The 18,056-nt window shown below is 32.7% G+C and overlaps 3 protein-coding genes across 5 annotated transcripts; all 3 read right to left on the reverse strand.

The window, feature by feature from the left end:
• Positions 1 to 895: 895 nt before the first annotated feature.
• On the reverse strand, positions 896 to 2,042 carry LOC114378392 (replication factor C subunit 1-like). Of its 2 annotated transcripts, none has more exons than XM_028336981.1 (4): positions 1,930 to 2,042; positions 1,700 to 1,824; positions 1,223 to 1,292; positions 896 to 1,120 (listed from the first exon to the last, which is right to left on the reverse strand). In XM_028336981.1, exons 1-4 carry the CDS (start codon positions 1,930 to 1,932, stop codon positions 1,019 to 1,021), a joined length of 300 nt encoding a protein of 99 aa, XP_028192782.1. In that variant the 5' UTR covers positions 1,933 to 2,042; the 3' UTR covers positions 896 to 1,018. The 2 variants fall into 2 exon arrangements, with proteins under 2 accessions (XP_028192782.1, XP_028192781.1); XM_028336980.1 differs by having other exon boundaries at positions 1,920 to 1,968.
• A 2,631-nt stretch (positions 2,043 to 4,673) lies between these two features.
• On the reverse strand, positions 4,674 to 9,028 carry LOC114378391 (cellulose synthase-like protein H1). Its single transcript, XM_028336979.1, has 9 exons — positions 8,615 to 9,028; positions 8,072 to 8,396; positions 7,734 to 7,859; positions 7,161 to 7,277; positions 6,822 to 7,034; positions 6,592 to 6,709; positions 5,945 to 6,129; positions 5,509 to 5,859; positions 4,674 to 5,415 (listed from the first exon to the last, which is right to left on the reverse strand). Exons 1-9 carry the CDS (start codon positions 8,872 to 8,874, stop codon positions 4,870 to 4,872), a joined length of 2,241 nt encoding a protein of 746 aa, XP_028192780.1. The 5' UTR covers positions 8,875 to 9,028; the 3' UTR covers positions 4,674 to 4,869.
• An 802-nt stretch (positions 9,029 to 9,830) lies between these two features.
• LOC114378388 (cellulose synthase-like protein H1) lies at positions 9,831 to 13,561 on the reverse strand. Of its 2 annotated transcripts, none has more exons than XM_028336976.1 (9): positions 13,167 to 13,561; positions 12,710 to 13,034; positions 12,306 to 12,503; positions 12,015 to 12,131; positions 11,659 to 11,871; positions 11,429 to 11,546; positions 11,118 to 11,305; positions 10,676 to 11,026; positions 9,831 to 10,561 (listed from the first exon to the last, which is right to left on the reverse strand). In XM_028336976.1, the coding sequence occupies exons 1-9, from the start codon at positions 13,424 to 13,426 to the stop codon at positions 10,013 to 10,015; spliced, it is 2,319 nt and encodes a 772-aa protein (XP_028192777.1). In that variant the 5' UTR covers positions 13,427 to 13,561; the 3' UTR covers positions 9,831 to 10,012. The 2 variants fall into 2 exon arrangements, with proteins under 2 accessions (XP_028192777.1, XP_028192778.1); XM_028336977.1 differs by having other exon boundaries at positions 12,306 to 12,431; positions 13,167 to 13,557.
• Positions 13,562 to 18,056: the final 4,495 nt, after the last annotated feature.

An 18,056-nucleotide genomic window follows, 5' to 3' on the forward strand; every position in this document is an offset into this window, starting at 1 on the left:
CTCAAATGAGAAGGCCCATGTGTCTCACTTATTTAAGTGGAGAGGGGTCAGATTAGAGAGTGAGATATAGTGAGAGAGAAAATCATTGGGATTTTGGCATACCCGTTAGAGAGTGTTTTTTATATTGCAATTGCGGATTTATTCACTGTTGGATCAGACTGATTTTTGGACAGCAGGTTCTACACGAGTGATAATTCAAATTGCTGGTTGGATCGGAAAAAAGATATATGTAGAGAGAGATAAGTATTTCGCATTACCTGTTCTATATTTTGAGGTTTTAGCTTCTTGTTTTTATTGTACCAATTTGGGAGTTTGTTTTGATTTGACTGTTTGCATCATGTTTTAGTACACTTGTTGAAGATTCTCTTGTATCTTCATTGATTATTGTGGAGTTATTTCTTTGATTTGGACGACCCGTGATTTTTACCCTTGCATTGAGGGGTTTTCCACGTTAAACAAATTCTGTCTTTGTTTTTTTCCTTAATTTCTATTTTGCGCTCTATATTTCATTGATGTTTCTCACAGGTTAAGTTTGAGGGAATTTATTTTTGCTGCTTATTACTTTGTTATAGAATTTGTTATTGTGTTGACCTATTTCCCGATCAGAGTGAGAGTGTTATTGAATTACAAGTGTGAGGTGAAATTTCACATGAGACAAAAGTGAAAAAGTTGAACACCAAAATGAGGAGAAGACCCATAAAAGATTCACCTTAAAATGTTTTGCTTATTCACGGGGGACTGTCTTGTTTGTTAATTATTTACAAACTACTCTTAAAAGATGTAACAAGAAGGTTTGTGTTATTTTTCTTTGTTTTTGGTGTGAAAACTCAATTTTATTAACTGTTTTCTTTTTCAGTTTAATCCTATTCATTGTTAATTTCTAATCAGATTCACATTGAGCCATTCTAATCAGCTTTGCTCTTTGTATGCTTTAGGATGACCCTGATTCATATAATATCAAAAAATTAACCACACGTTGAGAGCAGTTTGTAGTAAACACAACATAAAAACAATATAGTCAAGGAACCCTGAATTTTGATAACTTTACTATAGTATCAAAATCTTCTTGACTGATAGAGTATGTATTCATCAATTCCACAACTTGCTGAACTGCTTCAGCCTGATCATTTCAAAAAGGGCAATGAGATTCAATCAAGTTCAGCATTTCAGCTTAAAACATTTGGTATGTTTAAAACTAAAGAACACGTGTACTTCAAACCACCTTAGGCAGGGTTGGCAGGGGCTCTGTCATTTCTTTAAGAAGAGTAAGGTATTCCATGCGAATGGTATCCCTGCAACCATTTAATGAAGCATGATTATAATGAGTCTACTAGACATCGTTGTAATGGAGATCTAGGCTACCAAAAGTCTACTGGACATGTAATTTCCAAAACATAATACATAAGCACATCATACCATTTTCAAATTATCCCATATTTGTAGTACATAAAACAGAAGCGCCTAAGCTAAGATTGACAATTTAACACATGAAAATCAATAACATATTGACAGACAAATTCAAAGGGTTGGAGCTGCACTTGATTTCTATCCAAAATCTAACCAAAATCATCAAGGTTTACAAATAATTTGCAAGTATTGACAGAAGCATTCAGCAAGTAGCCAGATGAAATTAAACTCCCTGAATTAGAAGCATGAGAGAAGATGCAAACTGAAGGTAAAATATTGAATTCATATTTACCTTCCCGAACTAGATTCACGAGAAGCAAGAATGTGAACATGAAGATCATCCAAAAGCCTTAAGTTTTTGCCCATTGTTGAGTTCTTTCCCAGACACCCACCAAACCGGTTGAAATTTCGTTCTCCCTGCAGATATAATGCAAGTTGTGATACAAAACTAAAAACAAAATCAGATGAGTTCAATGAAAAAGACAGTAGAAAAAAAAAATAGAAAAACCCACAAAAGCCCACCATGCTGCACGCATATGACAACTACAATTTGTGATGTAAAATCATCCACGACTCTACCTAAATGTTTTAGGTGAAGATATTCCAAACAGTTTAACGGTTTTATATCTCTAACTAGTATCATATTCACATTGAGCCATTCTAATCAGTTTTGCTTCATTTCTTTTTAACACTATTATTATTATTATTATTATTATTATTATTATTATTATTATTATTATTCAGATTGGGCTTCAAGTGTAGAAGTTCATCACTGCAATCTGTTATTTCTATCAGTTTATTAAAAAACGGGACCATCTTGAACCCAAATATGAAAGAATAAATAAAAATAAACAAAAACAAAAAAAAAGAAGGAGAAGAATTAGGTACAAAAAAGAAAAGGAAAAACGAAGGAAAAACAAAAACAACAAAAAGGAATGGGCACCGTCGTGCATGCCATATGTAGTTTGTGCCAAATTATCTTTTAGGTGGTCCTTGATTCCTTCCTTTTGATTACCAAACAACGTAAAATCAAAACAAATAAAACAGGGGCAGGGACATCACACCAAACAAACCGGAACTTAAATGGATACCTACCCTTTTAATCATTTTCATTGCAAGTCCCTTACCTTTGGATCAGTAATTTTAAAATTTTTGGGAATTTGAAATGTGTAAAATTTGAATTGCTTTGATTTTATTTTTCTTTCCTTTTCAAATACTTTGTTTGGATAAATCAATTCAAATTTATTCAATTTAAAATTCTTTATTTGAATAGGACAATTCAATTTCTTCCATATGCAAAATTTTAAATTTATATTTTAAATAGATAAAATTTTAATATTAAACTTTATAGAAAACAAACACAATCTAATTTTGAAATATTAATTAAAAAATATTTTTTAATTTTTAATAATTTAAAAATATAAAATATTGATAATTTTAACTAGGCTTGTTTGTCTGACCACAATAAGTGATGTTTTTAAACGGACATCAAGCAAGACTATTTTTAGGTCGACATCAAATAGGGTTTTTTTGTCAAAGTATGCTGGAAATATTTGTCAGCTGACATCAGCGGGGACTATTTTTTGGCTGACATCAGTTGAGTCTATATTTCAGCTGATGTTGACTAGGTTTTTTTACCAACGTTGGCTAAGGTTTGTTTGGCCGACACCAGTTAGGGTCTCTTCAAACAACATTGACCAAGGCTACTTTTAGCCAATGCCGGCCTAAAAAATCCTAGCAGGCGTTGACAAAAAAACTTACCCAATATCGGCTAAAAAATAGTTTGGTCAATGCCAACCAATAGAACCCACTCAATGTCGGCCAAAAAACATCATTGGTCAATGTTGGCCGAAAAATCCCTAATCGAAGTTGGCTAAAAAATAACTTTGACCAATGTCGGACAAAAAACCATATCCAACATCGGCTATAAAATAGTCTTGGCTGATGTTGGCTAAAAAATAGCTCTAACTAATGTCGACCGAAAAAACTTTAGTGGATGTTGACTGTAAGAACCTAGTCGATGTCGACTAAAAATAGTCATGCTCGATGTTGGTCAAAAATACCTAGCTGGTGTTAGCAGAAAAAACCTTAGCTAACATCAACCAAAAAACCTAGCTAATGTGGTTAAGAAATAATTCTGACTAATGTCAGGCAAAAAACCCTAGTCGATGTCAGTAAAAAAAATCATAATCAACGTCAGCTAAGAAAATCTAGTTGACATCAGCCAAAACACCATAGCTAACATCGGCTGAAAAATAACCCTAGCCGATATTGGCTAAAAAATAGTTTTGGCTGATGTTGGCTGAAAAAACCTAGCTGACATTGGCTGAAAAACCCTAACATGTGTCTACTCAAAAGTTAGCGATGACTGATGTCAGTAGAAAAAAATGTAGCTAACATCAGCAAAAAAAATCATTGGTTAACATCAACTGAAAAAACCTAGATGACAACGGCCAAAAAAATCTTTGGCCGACGTCAGCAAAAAAATTCTCATGATTGACGTCAGTGAAAAAATAACCTTAACCAACATCATCTAAAAAAATCTTAGCCGATATCGACAAAAAATAACTTTGGTTCACATCATACAAAAAAATTATGATCGAAAAAACCTCGGCCAACGTCAATGAAAAACAATTTATGTCGATGTCGGCTGTAAAAACTTTGGTTACCCATAGTTGCGAGTGTTGAGCGAAAAAGAGTCGCGAGTAAGAACGTGAGTTAGAGTGAGCATCTCCGAAAAAAAAATTTCAAATTTTATATTTTTTTGAAAAAAATTAAAATCTCATTGTTTTAGTCAATCAAAATGATTCATAAAAATACCAAAAATTAAATATTCTATTCAAACAAGCTATTTTATCATAAATCATTTTAAATTCCCTGAAAAAAAAATTCTCCTACTAAATTGCTCTATCCAAACAAGTTAATTTTATACGAGTCAATCCCTTCTTCAATCATTGAGATGACTTAAAATATTCAAAAGAAAAATTTCACAAAAGAAAAATGTCCTAACATATTACAAAAATCCTGTTATAAAAAATAATCGTTGATAAAACTGTAACACTGTACTTAACTACGTTTCCTGCCGCCAACTTTGGGATATTCTAGAAATGATATTATTTGGTCCAAAAATGATAATTAGATACTTTTGCTATGTTCAGAATTACTTTTAAGTTGTGTGTGTTAAGGAGTCATTGACATCTCAGTGACATGTCACAATTTGCAAGATTTTTAACTGAGGGGGAAAAGGCTACCAGAAAACAAGAAAATAACGACAAAGGGATGGTAACAAATTTTAAATTCATCCATGACCATGAATATTTATACAGACTGGAGCTGCTGAAAGTGATGTTATTCTCCAAATTAATTTGAGCACCTTCCATTCATTAATAAGTAATAACTAACATATAAAAAGCACATAATGCAAAGATATATGAGAACAACATCTACAGAAAACTCAAGTCATCAACTGATAACTTTACTTCCACAAAAGTGCACAAAGACTAATGCAAACACTGCTGACTTGCAAATGGTGGATAGGGGAATCCCGTATTTTCCTCTAGCAAACAGTCCTTTAAAATAAGGCCAGTAGCACACTACCAAATACGTACTACAGATGAATTCCCCAAGTCCACTCCCATTACCACTATGATTTGGTTGCAACCCCCAAAACTTGATCAACATTGCTGTCAAATGCACCAACAAAATGGTCGTGCCTACCACAAAAACTGGAGACTCGTCGAACGTGAACCTTCCAGCATCTGCATTGTTTCCATCAGCACCAGAAGTCGATTGTTCCTTCTCTGTTATTTCAAAGACAGTATCTGATATCCCTGATAGCTTGAGCACAGCACTCAAAAATCCAACAAACCATGCAGTGGTGGTTCTAATTATGCACATTCTCTGATTGTTCCACCAATGTCTCATGGACAACCCAATTGTAAGGTACTCTAATAGAGTATGTGCGTTGTAAATCACAAATAGAGCAATTGGAATCCAAAGGCCAAGTCCCTGGAACAAAAACAAAGTGATTCCTTGGTAATTTGTATTGTCTAGCATATATACAACATTGCCATTAAAATTGGATTGTAATTTGAGTCTAACCTTAGGAAAGATATTGGTGTTGGTAATTATGCAGTATTCAAGTAGAGCAACATAGCAAACTAGGAAGAAAGCACGCAAACCCCAATTGGTAAGCCAAAAATAAGACAAGCCTGCCCTGAATTGGATCTTACCAAAGAGCATGCCCATGAGAGGAGAATGCTTCCCAAAAAAGACAACAGTGAGGCCTGAGGCCCATCTCTTTTGTTGTACCATTGTAGTGAGTAATCCTCCAGGAGCACATCCTGTGAAGGCAATTGGATCTGGTGTACAGCACTCTGATCTCCAACCTCTTCTTTGAATATTCAACCCGGTTGGCACATCTTCTGAGATTGATCCATACAGCCACCCCATCTAGAGTTCCCAAAAATACTCAAACTAATTAACAACATTCTGTTCTTGAGAAAATAGTTAAAATATACTTATTTCTGTTCCATACCTGTTTACCCCAGAAAGTGTCATCTTCATATTCACAATTAGCAACTTGGGTTGCTGCCTCAATAAAGTTGGAAGGAGTGATATCATTAGCAGAATATGCATTCCCTCCCAAGGCATGAGCTGCTGATTTGATAAACTCCTTTGAACTTCCAAATTGTCGTATTAATATCTTTTCTTCTAATTTTCCTGTGGAAGATACAACAATTCAAGTGTCTTGGATAATACTATATAGGAGTCGACTACTAAGGATTTGTTTAGATACAAGCCAGAAATGTTTTTGAGAGTTTCTTGACCGAAAATATAGGACTTTTCAATAGAAAAACTCTTAAGAACACTTGTAGCCTTGTATCCAAACAGACTCTAATAGTATCCTGATATCATATTGTTGAACTACACGATATATTATTTTGATTGTTTGTATTAAATCTTGTTAAAATTAAACAACTATAAATATTTGATCAAATGCTTCTTATTTTCATATCTTCTTAAAATATATGTATTATTTTATAAATATGATCGATATGATAAGAATTCTTAATCCGAAGTAGATTTTTCAATATATATATATATATATATATATATATATATATATATATATATATATATATATATATCAGAAAATTTGTAGTATTCGAGTAAGAGAAAGACCTTTTCTCCCGCTTTCAATTTCATGAGGATAAAGACCATAAATAGCATTTCTTCTATGGAAGGTGTTTGTTCCCCCATAGAAAGGTCCTTGAAGTCCTGCCATGCCCCGTATAATGTACTACATAAGACAAAACAAGAAAAATGTTAGTTTACATAGCTGCTTAGTTCATAAATTTTACCAGTGAAGAGTAAACTTAGAAGTAAGAACTTCTTTAAAGCTGAAAAAACACCTCAAATGCAATCACCCACTGATTTCCAAAAGGGTCATCTTTTATTCCATCGTAGAATTGTTGGAAACATTGAACGAACGCAACTTCTTTTCCTCTTTGTGAATCCATCAAAATGCACAAAGCGTGTTGAACAATCTTGGGATTGTTCACAAACATGTCACAGTCTACGTTCAACATAAAGGGAGCATTGGTCATCAACCCGGAGACCCTTGTCTGCACATATTAGTTGTTAAGAAAGATAAGAATGGATTTGAGTCATTATTTCAAAATAAATTTGGGGTTAACTTGAAAGAATGAGAATCAAAATTTCATGAACCATATATCGGTTAACAAACTTACCAAGACATTCATGGCTCCGGCTTTGTAATTATGCTGATACTGCGGACGCTTCTCTCTGGATACATAAATTAAGTGAGGCAACCCATCAAAAATACCATCCTTGTTCTCAATTATAACCTGCCAATTTGTAACGCAAGTAGGTGCTTTCTTGTTCATTTTTCAAACGTGCAAGAACCAGAACTTTGACAGGAACAAGGGTTAGAAAGATTATTTTCCTTATAATTTGACTTTCTATGAATTTGGAAGCTAGAAATGAATGGAAGAGAACTTAAATAGGCAATTTAAATAGAAAAGAATGCAAACTAGAGTTGGTAGTGTTAATAGATCTATGGAAGAGGAGATGTAGCACTTCTGACGTGTTAACTTATTTTAGAATTTAGAATTTAGAAGTTAAGATCGGTTAAATAGTTTGAGGAAATATTTTTACTTATACTTTTTTCTGTTTATTATAATGATAAACATGGAGATGTTACTCTATTTTTTCTTTGATTTTTATTTTGAAAGTTCTATGAGTATAATTTTTATGCATTACTGTCACTGCCAACTAATTAGGAATCATGATATACTTGTCACCTTAATGATGCTTGGATGATTTCTTTGATCTGTATTTGAGAAAACTGCAAATTCTCCATCAAGTTGGAATGAAATTGTTTTGCATGTCACCTCTTCAATTTTACGGCTAAGGTTTTCATACATATCCTGCAAAATACAAAACGCAAATCATTTTGCTTTTCATGGTCAGGGTATTTGGCAGTTTGAACATATATAGTATTCGACTATTCGGTGCTTATCTCATAGTTTATCAGTTTTTGTCCGTTAATTTAGGAGACAGGACTACAGTCTACTGGAGACTATTTTGGATTGTTAATTTGTCAATTAATGCAGGGCAAGGTTGTCGTACTTATACTCACCTTCATTTGTAGCCATTCTTGTTTGAATTCAAGTGACTCTTCACTTTTGTTAGTGGCAACATCAGAGAAGTATCTGAAGGGTGCTCTGACCTGCACGTTGTACTTCTTACAGAAAGGTACCCAAAACTTAGCGAATTTGGAGGCTTCCACAAGGGCATAAAAAGTAAGAGGGGAACAGCCATCATCAGAAACATAGCAAGCTAACTTGTTAGCTGGATAATCAAGCGCTAGAAGAGACAAAACAGTGTTGACTGTGATGATTGGTGGTTCTAGTATAGGATTTGCTGTTGTCACAAGCAAGTCCACTGGTGGAAGCTCAGATACCCTATTGATTGAGATAAACAAAAAAAAAAAAAAAAAAAGAATGTAAAAGCACGTTTAATAATCATATGCCATGCCACTATAAACCAAGAAAAAGCATTTAGTAACTTACAACTTTAGCTAGTGCTAGTATAACAAGGGATAGAGTTAGTGTTCATGTGAATATATAGGGAATCAAATTCACAAAAGCTTGATTTATCAAAGGAACAACAAACATCGTACCATTGCAAGAGACGATCTGGGTGGGTTATGGTTACTGCAGGACTCCACTTGGAGTTGAGAATCACTATCCAAGTGAAGGTGAACCAAGATTCGCATAACAAAGCAAGGAACCATGGAAAAGTGAAGCTATTGGATGATAAAACACGGTAATTTAGAAGCAAGAGTAGGAGGAATAGAATCAAGGTGTCTATCACTCTTTGTAATCTGCGCTTGAGCCAAACTTTTTCATAGAGAGGGAGGTCATGCCCTTGGTTGGCCATTGAACAGATCCTAAGAGACTAGAACAGTTGCACTATTATTTGTTGTCAAGGGATTTGAAAACAGAAAAGTTGTGAAATAATTGGTGTTGAGAGGATCAGAAAAAGACTAGACTCCTTTGTGGACAGAGTATAAATCGAATAAACAATTTTTTACCTAGAAATAACTGATTGGTTAAGTTATTGCCCTTCCAAACAACAAAAGAAATATGGATTGATGATGTCACTTACACAGTTACACTAGTTATAGCAATGTGAAAGGAGTTCTGACAGAACGTGATCAAGTTATACATTCTATTAAAAGTGAAATTAACCTATGAAAAGAAAACATTTCAAAATCCTAGCAATGATCGGTATTTAAAAAGTACTATTTTGCCTAGAAACGATGATCGTTGCCACTTACCTGTTTTGGTTTTTGTTTTCATTTTCTTTTCTCGGGTAGGCAAGGATCTACTACCACTACAAGCAATATTTCAAATGTCAACAACGTTGTTCCGGGTACTTCTCCCATGTAAAGTTTATATAAACTACTTGTACCTTTCTTTGGCTTGTCTTATTGAGCTACTTTTTAGTTGTTTGTTACCACCTGATTGGGATCCTTACCTGAGTATGTACAATCAAGGATGTTACATAGCTTCTCAATAATTTGCACAATGGCCAATCAAAACACTCTATGAATATCTAGGCTCTAGAGTTCGCAATATCTTAAACTGAGCATTGTCATTGTATTGACCGATTTTTTTTAAAGAAAATGACGGTAAATAAATAGCAATAACTTAAACGTGGGATTATTCTGTACAAATTTTTTATATATTGATGGGTTAGGTATGGTCTCCAATCGAATTCATTAATTTATGAACAATGATATTCCTTATTCGTCATTAGATAATGCTAATTGGATGTGCTATAAAAGTTCATCTTTTTATGTGCAAGAGCTCGAGGCATAGACCGCCATAAAATTAAGAAAACAACGACATTTGGTCAGAGATTTCAAATTCATTGGAATACTGTTCATGTAGGAGCTGCTGAAAGTGATAGCATTCTCCCCAAATTATTTGTCACCTTTCATTCACTAATAACTAACGGATAATAAGAACAGAATACAAAGAAATATGAGAACAATATATACTGAAAATTCAAGTCATCCACTGATGGCATTACTTCTACAAAAGTGCACAAAGACTAATGCAAAGACCACTGACTTGCACATGGTGGAAAAGGGAATCCCATATTTTCCTCTGCCAAACAGCCCTTTAAAATATGGCCAGTAGCACATTACCAAATACGTACTACAGATGAACTCCCCTAGTCCACTCCCATTCTCACTATGAGTTGGTTGCAACCCCCAAAACTTGATCAACATTGCTGTCAAATGCACCAACAAAATGGTCGTGCCTACCACAAAAACTGGAGAATCATCGAACGTGAACCTTCCAGCATCTGCATTGTTTCCATCAGAACCAGAAGTTGATTGTTCCTTCTCTGTTATTTCAAAGACAGTATCTGATATCCCTGATAGCTTAAGCATAGCACTCAAAAATCCAATAAACCATGCAGTTGTGGTTGTTACTAAGCTCATTCTCTGATTGTTCCACCAATATCGAATTGACAACCCAATTCTAAGGTACTCTAAAAGAGTATGTAGATTGTAAATCACTAAAAGAGCAATTGGAATCCATAAGCCAGGTCCCTGGAATAATAATACAAAAAAAATGATTATACTAACCTCCGAATTCATGAGATTGAATCATTTATAATGTGAATTATAACCTTGCGAACAAAACTGGATATAATAGGATCTAACCTTGGGAAAGATATTGGTGTTGGTAATTATGCAATATGCTGGTAGAGCAGCATAGCAAACTTGGAATGGACCTCTTGAGCCCCAATTGGTAAGCCAAAAATAAGACAAGCCTGCCCTGAATTGGATCTTACCAAAGAGCATGCCCATAACAGGAGAATGCTTTCCAAAGAAGACAACAGTGAGGCCTGAGGCCCATCTTTTTTGTTGTACCATTGTAGAGATAAATCCTCTAGGAGCACACCCTGTGAAGGGAATTGGATCTGGTGTACAACACTCTGATCTCCAACCTCTTCTATGAATATTCAACCCGGTTGGTACATCTTCTGAGATTGATCCATACAACCAGCCAATCTAAAGTTCTCCAAATCCACTAAGCTAGTTAGCAATATTTAAATTTTGCAAAAGAAATTGTTTGAAAAATAAAATTATTTATGTTGTATACCTTTTTACCCCAGAATGTACCACATTCATACCCACATCTAGCAACTTGGATTGCTGCCTCAATAAAATTCGAAGGACTGATATCTTTGGGAAGGTATGCTTTCCCATCCAACGCAACAGCTGCTGATTTGACAAACTCCTTTGAACGTCCAAATTGTTGTATCAATATCTTTTCTCCTAATTTTTCATCTAAAGGTATAAAATAAACAATATATCATATAAATATAACTTCTTATACCACATTGCAAAATTTTGAATCATGAAGATGTATAATGAATGAGAGATTGTGTATTTATGAGAGGGCAACAAGACCTTCTCTTCCATTTTCCATTTCATGAGGATAAAGACCGTAAATAGCATTTCTTCTATGGAAGGTGTTTGTTCCTCCATAGTATGGTCCCTGAAGTCCTGCCATGCCCCGTATTATGTACTGCATTAGATATAAAACAAGAAAATGTTAATTTCCAAAGCTCCTTTGTTCATTAAATTTACTGGTGAAGAGAAAGCTTGGAGCTTTATTTAAAGTTTAAAAAAAAAAACACCTCATAGGCAGCCACCCACTGATTTCCAAAAGGGTCATCTTTTATTCCATCGTAGAATTGCTGGAAACATTGAACAAAAGCAACTTCTTTCCCACTCTTGGAATCCATCAAAATGCACATAGCATGCAGGACAAACTTGGGATTGTTCACAACCATGTCACAGTCTACATTCAACATGAAGGGAGCATTGGTCATCAACCCAGAGACTCTTGTCTGCACATATTAAGTTAAGAAGGATGAGAAAGGAAATGTGAGTCATCAATTCAAAATAAATTTGTGGTTTGATACTTTGATCAATTACTTTTGTAAGAATCAGAATCAGAGTTCCACGGACAAAACGTTAGTTAGAAACATACCAACACATTCATAGCTCCTGCTTTGTAATTATGTGAATGATTTGGCTTCTTCTCTCTGGATATGTATATCAGGTAAGGCAACCCATCCGAAAGAACATCCTTGTTCTCCAATATAACCTGCCCGCATGCATTGGAAAAGAAGTATAGTTTGTGAATTGTGACGTATTTATGTATTTATGTATTTATATAATTACATATAATCCTGAATTTGTTAATTGCAAGCTTAAAAGTGTTACAATATGTAACAAATGGTGTTAGATGCATGAATTTTTTTTACTACTATATTGTTACCTTAATTATGCTTGGATGATTTATTTGCTCTGTATTTGAGAAAACTGCGAATTCTCCATCAAGTTCTAATGGAATTTGTTTTCGGGTCACATCTTCAATATTTTGTCGAAGGTTGTCATACATATCCTGCAATGACAGAACATTTTGCGGCTCATGGTCCAGTCCAATCACTTGGAAGGTCGAACATATCCCTATTACCTTGACCACCAAGATCCTATTAATCTCAACAGATACATAGTCAAATATTATTACTTTTTTTAATTAAAAAATTTGACTGTGTCCTATTGTGATTAATTATGACCATAAACACGTGGTAATATGAAACTGATAATTTCTCGTTACCTTGCGAGACTATATGGGATATGGATGTCTCAAACATTGTAGGGAAATTTTATTGTACTTACCTTCATTTGTGACCATTCTTGCTTGAAATCTGGGGAGTCATCACTCTTGGTAGTGGCAACATTAGAGAAGTATCTGAAGGGTGCTCTCACTTGTACATTGTACTTTTTACAGAAAGGTATCCAAAGCTTAGCGAATTTGGAGGCTTCAACAAGGGCATAGAAAGTAAAAGGAGAACAACCATCATCGGAAACATAGCAAGCTAACTTGTTAGCTGGATAGTCAAGTGCTAGAAGAGACAAGACAGTGTTGGCTGTGATGATGGGTGGTTCAAGTACAGGATCTGCTGTTGTCACAAACAAGTCTACTCGTGGAAGCTCAGGTACCCTGTTGGTGAAGTGTGAAAATTCATACATAGTTGTAAGTAATGTTTCTAATAAGCAAGAAGAAGCATTTAACAATAAACTACGACTTTGGTTATTATCATTAGGACTAGAACTTTAGCTTTGTGTTACATACCGTTGCAAGAGACGATCTGGGTGGGTTATGGTTACTGCAGGACTCCACTTGGCGTTGAGAATCACAATCCAAGTGAAGGTGAACCAAGATTCACATAAGAAAGCAAGGAACCATGGGAAAGTGAAGTTGTTGGATGAGAAAATTCGGTAACTAAGAAGCAATAGGAGGAGAACTAAAATGAAGGTGTCCATCACTCTTTGAAATGTTCGCTTGAACCAAATTTTTTCGTAGAAAGGGAGATCAAATCCTTGGTTGGCCATGGAGCAAAATCAAGAGACTGGAAAGGTTGCACCTTTACTATTTGTGTTGCCAAAGGATTGAAAATGAAGCGCACGGTTTCATTTTTTTTAATATATATAAAAATAATAATAACCAGTCCCTTAATTTTATAACCACCCGAAACCTCCTGGGTTTTCTAACCACTCGAAACCCCCTTTAGTTTTATAACCAAAAGAATCCCCAATTTTCAAATTTCCTCTTCTTTCTCAATAATCCTCCCCCATCTCTAAAATCCTATCTCTTCTTCTCAAATTTTCATTTCTCAACCTTTCACTCATATCCTTTCATTGTTTTAAAATTTATCAAGTTTATTGCATCCTTGTATCATTCCCAAGCACAAGAATATGATTGGAGAAAAATAGAACATCATTCATTTCCTTAAAATTTCTATTTGATCTCTTAAAGATAAAAATTTATAACTCGTTGTGTTAGATGAGTATTTTATAGCATTGTTTAGTATGGGTTGTATGAAGAGGGTTAGAAACTAAGTATTAGGGATTATTGTAGTTTCCTCAAAACCTTAGGTTCACTAAATTTGGGAATTTTGTCTAATCTCTTGTTTTCTTATTTTAAATGCTTAGATCCTGTGGAAAATACGGTGATTGATCCTCCCAAGAGCATTGAAATGTGTTGATTGCGTTCTTTTGTGTGAGTAACTAATTTACTTAAGCAGCATTTTTTTTATAAAGTTCTTTTAGGAGAAACAAGTAAACTTCAAAATATATATATTCTTTTGTGATCTTTAAAATTTTAGGAGTACTTAAGAATAAAGGAAAAATATTTATTTTCGCTTGATTGGAATTTATTTTGAGATTTTGATAAGATATATAAGAATGAATGTTGGATTATTAGTTTATTTTATTTATTATGAGTTCATGATTTATTGTCGTTCGCTACAACGAAGAGATAATGTAGCTTATGAGTCAATTACTTATAGTATATTTATATTTGTCGTTTACTACAACGAAAAGATAATGTAGCCTAAGAATCAATTTTTCATAGTATATTTATATTTGTTGTTTATTACAACGAAGAGATAATGTAGCCTATGAGTTAATTACTCAGAGTATATTTACATTTTTCGTTCACTACAACGAAGATATAATGCAACCTACGAGTTAAATGTCGTAGTTCTATAATTACCGTTCACCCCAACGAAGAGATAATGGGGTCTATGTGCATATAGTGGAATGAAAGTTTGATTATAAAGTTATTATTCTTGAATACATGTTGTTCTAAAATTTTTCAAGAGAGTACACAATAGATTCTAAAAACAAGTTGCAGTTTTTTTTCTTTATTTAATGTTATTTAAATTCCTTTTGGATGTTAAGACTCGTGCGATGTTGTGTTCTCCTTCTTGTCCGTTTTGTATTTTATGCTCTCACTAAATCTTTGTGATTTATCTCCTTATTTTATTTTATTTTCTCATATACACAAATAGTGGAGTAGCTAACTTTCTAAGATTTGCTAACCCATGAATTTGATTATCTTTTGGTAGGCCTCCATTGCGATTGATAGTTTTTTTTTCTACTAGTATAATGCAACTATAGGAATAAGGGTAGTAATAGATTTAGAGAGAATTCTTTTATTTTTAAATTTAAATGATCCTCTCCTACAAATACGTTGATGATGTTTTGAGACACTTTGATGATTAGTAATTATGACCAACATCACTATTAGTTGATATGTTGGACAATATGTTAAGGGTTTGTGTTGAAAAGAGGCATTGATATATAATTGTTGGATATATATATATATATATATATATATATATATATATATATTAGTTTGTTTGGATATACTATATATTTTTTTACATATCATTTAAGAGCGGGTTGTGACAAAAAAATCCCCAAGAATTAATAGTAGTAATTAAATCTACTATATAATGTGCAGTATTGAGAGAAATTGAATCTGATTAGACTTGTATATATATATATATAAGGCCTAAATATTTTTTTCTAATTTTTTATTTTTTATTTTTTAAAATTATTTTTTATTCTAGTTCTTACAAATTTTTTTATTTTATTTTTAGTTCTTTTAAAATATTTTAGAAAACACTTTAAACAGTAAAAAAATATTATTTAAGGTGTTATAAAGATGAAAAATTAAATAAATATAATTTATAAGGACTAAAAATAAAAAATAATTTAAAAAAATAAATTAAATTATAAAAACTAAAAAAATATGTAAGTTTATAAATAACAATATTATACCAAGAAATAATTGATTTATGATATCACTTACATTAACGTTGAGGGTCAGGGTGAGGGAGTTCAGAATTCAGATGAAAGGTAACCAAGGTACACAGTCCATTGAAAAATAAATAAATAAATATATATATATATATATATATATATATATATATATATAAACCTACGAAAAGAAAACATTACAAAATCCAAGCATTGGTCTTTAAAATGCTTTTGCCCTAGAAATGGTTATGTTGCCTTTTTTCTTGTTTTGATTTTCCTTTTCTTTTCTCATTTCGGGATGGGTCTACCCGTCCCGCGATAATATGTTTCAAATGTCACCATCGTTTTGGATGTTTCTCCCATGATTTGTTTATATTATTTATATTCTTCTTAGCATAGTTTTTGAAGAAATTAATATATGATTTATATTTTGTATTTATATTTTAATTAATTCTATAACTAAAATATGTTTTGAATATCTGATAAATTATAAATTTTTATCATGGATTCTTAATAAATTTTTTAAGTTGAATCTTTGATAATACAAAATTTTATTTTTAATTCTTGATATTTTATTTTAATCCTTAGTAAATTAAAAAATTTTACTTCTGATCCCCAATAAATTTTTTTCATTTTATATTAATTTTTTCAAAAAAAATATTTAATAAGAACTAATATCAAATAATTTACGTAGGAACAAAAATAAAAAAATTAAAAAATTAAAAAGACCAAAATTTATTCCATATATTGTTTGGTTAATTCAATGACAACACTAAAAATTTCCATATATCCCAAATTTCTCCTTCTTTCATTGAAATTTTGAAATTATTTTCAATAAAAAAAACAAATTTATAAATTTATCCAATAATAATAAATATAATAATAAGTTGTCCCCACTTTCTCTTTCTGTGATTGACACAATGGCCAATCAAAGTACTCTCTCTAAGTCTACATGAAATATCTGGCTCTACAGTTCACATCTTGTATGATGAATACTTAATATCTTGAGGGCGATTTTTCTTCTACCATGAAATTTGTGATGATATTCATATCATTTTAAAATGTATATTGGAATAGGATTTGGAAAGATTTAAAAAAAGAGAATTTTTTTAGGTGTTTAAGATTTTTAAATGAGTCTTATGATAGTTAATTAGAATAACTTTTATTTTTTAAGGAATGCAAACAAATCCAGTAATATTCCATTAACATTTTTTACAACTAAAAAAATCTTTCTTGTATTTAGAAACATAAAAATTTGGATGAATTTTTTTTATAATATAAATTTAAATGAATTTCATGTAATTTTTCAATAAAAAAATATACATCAAACAATTTCATAAAAAATCTTGAGATTTTTCTAAAATTTTTTTCTCTAGTTATTCATAGTTCCTTATCTTTCTAAAAAGATAATTTAAACATTGATATACAATACTTTATAACCAAATTTCCAATCAAGAAAAGGACTTTCATCATGCTTGGTTCAGCGAACTTCAAGTGTCGTATCATTTGAAGATTCTGTGATAGGAATACCAAATACCACGACAAATTGATTAAAAGGGGTTTCTTTTAGAAATTTATTTTTAAGAAAGGTCTGTTTTAAAACTTTTCATAGAGGGTTCCTTTTTAAAAGCATTTTGTCAGACCTATTAGCAAAACAGGACACGTCGGACGGTGGGTTTCACTAGTCTTGTTGGCGAAACAGGACACGTGGCGTGGATACCGCCAAACAGGGAATACATGGTGTATTATAAACTTTAAACGGTTGTAACTTTTGATAGAAATGTCCGTTTGAAGCTCATAATATATCAAAACGATCGAAATTGAAGGAGAAATCTCCTAACAAATTATGGGTCTCAAACGGAAATTTCTATCAAAAGTTACAACCGTTTGAGCTTATAATTTCCGTACAACCAAAAATATTTCGCCAACAGGAATGGCAATATCCACGCCACGTGTCCCCTGTCTTGCCAACAGGACTGGCGGTATCCACGCCACGTGTCTTGTTTCACCAACAGGACTGGCGAAATGCTTTCAAAAATGAATCCCCTTTGTAAAAAGTTTTAAGACAGACCCCTTTTGAGAATAAGTTTCTAAAAGAAACCCCATTTGGTCAATTTGCCGAATACCAACTCACCGCACCTCAGATTGTGACATTTGTTTCCTTGCAACTTGCATGAACTAAGAAGAATAGACATTTTCTAGGGCCAAAAAGTAATTTCAATAGGATGAATTATAGTTTATTATGGCAACTGGCAAGGTTTCATAAAATTAGGATTGAGAGCAAATGCACCCAACAAAAGAATTTCACCAATTCGGTTATATGCCGCTCTCTGCTTTCGCACTGAGTTTTATATTTTTTTGGCAAATTGCTTTCGTACTGAATAATTCTTCTTTTCTGACTTATACTGCGGTGGAT

The sequence above is a fragment of the Glycine soja genome, chromosome 12 (assembly GCF_004193775.1).
Source record: "Glycine soja cultivar W05 chromosome 12, ASM419377v2, whole genome shotgun sequence".
In the NCBI taxonomy this organism is placed as follows: domain Eukaryota; kingdom Viridiplantae; phylum Streptophyta; class Magnoliopsida; order Fabales; family Fabaceae; genus Glycine; species Glycine soja.